At 35.7% G+C, this 2500-nt stretch overlaps 1 protein-coding gene across 1 annotated transcript in view; it reads left to right on the top strand.

Moving 5' to 3' along the window:
- Positions 1 to 2500, top strand: part of LOC113811782 (E3 ubiquitin-protein ligase SMURF2) — an 89932-nt gene that overhangs the window by 81238 nt on the left and 6194 nt on the right. Inside the window, 3 exon segments of the mRNA XM_027363611.2 lie at positions 440 to 612; positions 1270 to 1519; positions 1635 to 2466. Of these exon segments, the coding sequence (XP_027219412.2) occupies positions 440 to 612; positions 1270 to 1519; positions 1635 to 2466 (1255 nt within the window).

Genomic DNA, 2500 nt, shown 5'->3' with positions numbered 1-2500 from the left:
CTTTGATGGAATAATACTTTTTGTAATTAATTGACAAGTGAATGAAATGAAGATGATTGGAAATATGTTTGTTTCTTTGTAATTGTTACAGAAATTATGTTTACTGATTTAAGTTGATTGTCCCATATTTGAAAGTTGACATATATTTAAATTTTTCATATATGGAAATGCAGATTGAAAATGTAATGTTTGAGACAATTAAACTTGGTAGGTTATATATTTTTATACGTAATTTTGTCCGGGGGCATATTTTTCAGTCTTTGCTGGTATAAAAAGTAATTCATGTGATATATGTGGTGTCTTGTTGAAATTCTCAAATTCCTTTGATGGAAGAACTTCATAGCTGCCTGTAAAGGATGAGATGCATTTATTGTGTGTATATTACACATACAAATAAAATTCTGAATTGTGTATAATCATAATTTTATCTAAAATGCAGAGATCCTAGAGAACACAGAAGGAGCAGGGCTGAAAGTGTAGAGCGTGTAAGCCAAAGAGATACAGGAGAATCTCGACGGAACCCAGATTCAGTTAGAAGACGATCTGCTCGCCACCGTAACTACCTCTCGCGCAACCAGCTTCATCAGCCACTTGATCTTCCTGATGGTTTTGGTAGGTATCTATGTCCATTTTTAAAAATAGTTGCTGTACGAAGTCCAAGCTTAAAAAGTAAAGTTCTCCAAAGTAAGGCAAATCTTAAGAAAATAAGTTATAGCAAAGAAAAGTTTTGTTATATTAATTTCTGAAGATTAAAAGATAAAAGCTCCTTGCTGTGAATTAACCTGATAATCATAATTTGGAATATTCATGTTGAAATATATAATTATACACTTATTTAAGCATATGCCAAGAACATGAATAAGGTAACTCAAACAATCCTATACATTAATGTGTAGATAGAATAAAAGAATTAATTACTTTGTAAGAGTTAGTTAACAATGTTTCAAAAGACAGTTATATTATTTGAATGTTAGGGATTACACTTTTTTAGTACATAAAAATGGTAAATGAGTTAAATGATATAAGAATTTTGATATAGGGTGCCTTCCATTTCTGCTGAAGAGAAGGTGAGAATAATTATTTTTTGCATTATTCATGGATGTGACAGTTTTGGTTCTGGGTTTCAAATGAGGTTGCTTGCTTCTACACAAATGTTATGGTCATGAAAACAATTTGTAGGGGCCTTCTGAACCAAAGATCCTTTTTCTTGTTACTGCTTAATTTATTGCTTATTATTTAATGTCTTGATGTGCTTATCAATTTCCCCAGAAATGAGAACAACACAGCAAGGACAAGTGTACTACTACAACATTCACACTGGTACTTCCACGTGGCATGATCCAAGAGTACCCCGAGATTTAGGAGATATAAACATTGATGAACTGGAGCCACTCCCGAGAGGATGGGAACTCAGACACACTCCAAGTGGCAGGCCATATTTCTTAGACCACAGCAATCGTACGACACAGTTCACCGATCCCAGGCTTTCTAACAGTCATATTCTCAATAATATACTCAGGTGAGTAGTGACGTAAAAAAACTATTTTGTATGAAAGATTGTAGTTCTTGGTTCGCATGTAAAAAAGATGATACTTTTTTGGTTTCTAACCTCTTTTTTCCTTGTCCTTTTTCAGGAATCGCAGTGAAGGGAGCAATCGATCTAGTATAATTGAAAGTGGAAGTGGCAGTGACCCCAGAATTAGTTCACAGACTGAGAGTCCTCCAGTCTCTTCCACTAGTGTCTCAAATAATAGAAGTAATAGTTCCTCTAACAGTAGAAGAAATAGCTCATCCAGAAGTAGAGGGCCCTCGCCAGAAGCCAACTCAGCAATGGACGCTATTTCAAGTGCTTTGCCTAGTACTGAAGAACACAATAATTCACTTATCAATGGTACTCAAGTTTCAACAAGTGTTGTGCCTACAAGTGTTAGTAATACTAGTAATATAAGCAGTGAAGGAAGTGGTTTAAGCAGTAGTTTAAATAGTAGTATGAACACTACTGTCAATACCAGTAACACTAGTAACCCTGTGGTGTTGCAGAACAACAGCACAAACTTACAAATAAGTAGTAACAATAATACTCCTGGATCCAAGGATCCAGCTGTGATAGACCTTGAAGGTGATTGTCTCCCAAAATATAAGCGAGATTTAGTGGCAAAAATGAAGGTTTTAAGGGCAGAATTACAGTGCCTCCAGCCACAGAGTGGGCACTGTCGTTTGGACATACCACGTGGCGAAATCTTTGAGGAATCTTATAGACAAATCATGAAGATGCGGCCAAAAGATTTACGAAAAAGATTAATGGTGAAGTTCAAAGGTGAAGAAGGACTTGATTATGGTGGAGTTGCTCGGGAATGGTTGTACCTGTTGTCCCACGAAATGCTCAATCCATACTATGGACTTTTCCAGTATTCCAGGGATGACATTTACACACTTCAGATCAATGCAGACTCAAGTGTGAATCCAGTGAGTATACCTAATTGTTATATTATGTAGAACT

This window comes from Penaeus vannamei, chromosome 9 (genome assembly GCF_042767895.1).
Source record: "Penaeus vannamei isolate JL-2024 chromosome 9, ASM4276789v1, whole genome shotgun sequence".
NCBI classification, from domain to species: Eukaryota; Metazoa; Arthropoda; class Malacostraca; order Decapoda; family Penaeidae; genus Penaeus; species Penaeus vannamei.
Note: the sequence above shows the minus strand (reverse complement) of the source record. Positions and strands in the feature narration are given on the sequence as shown.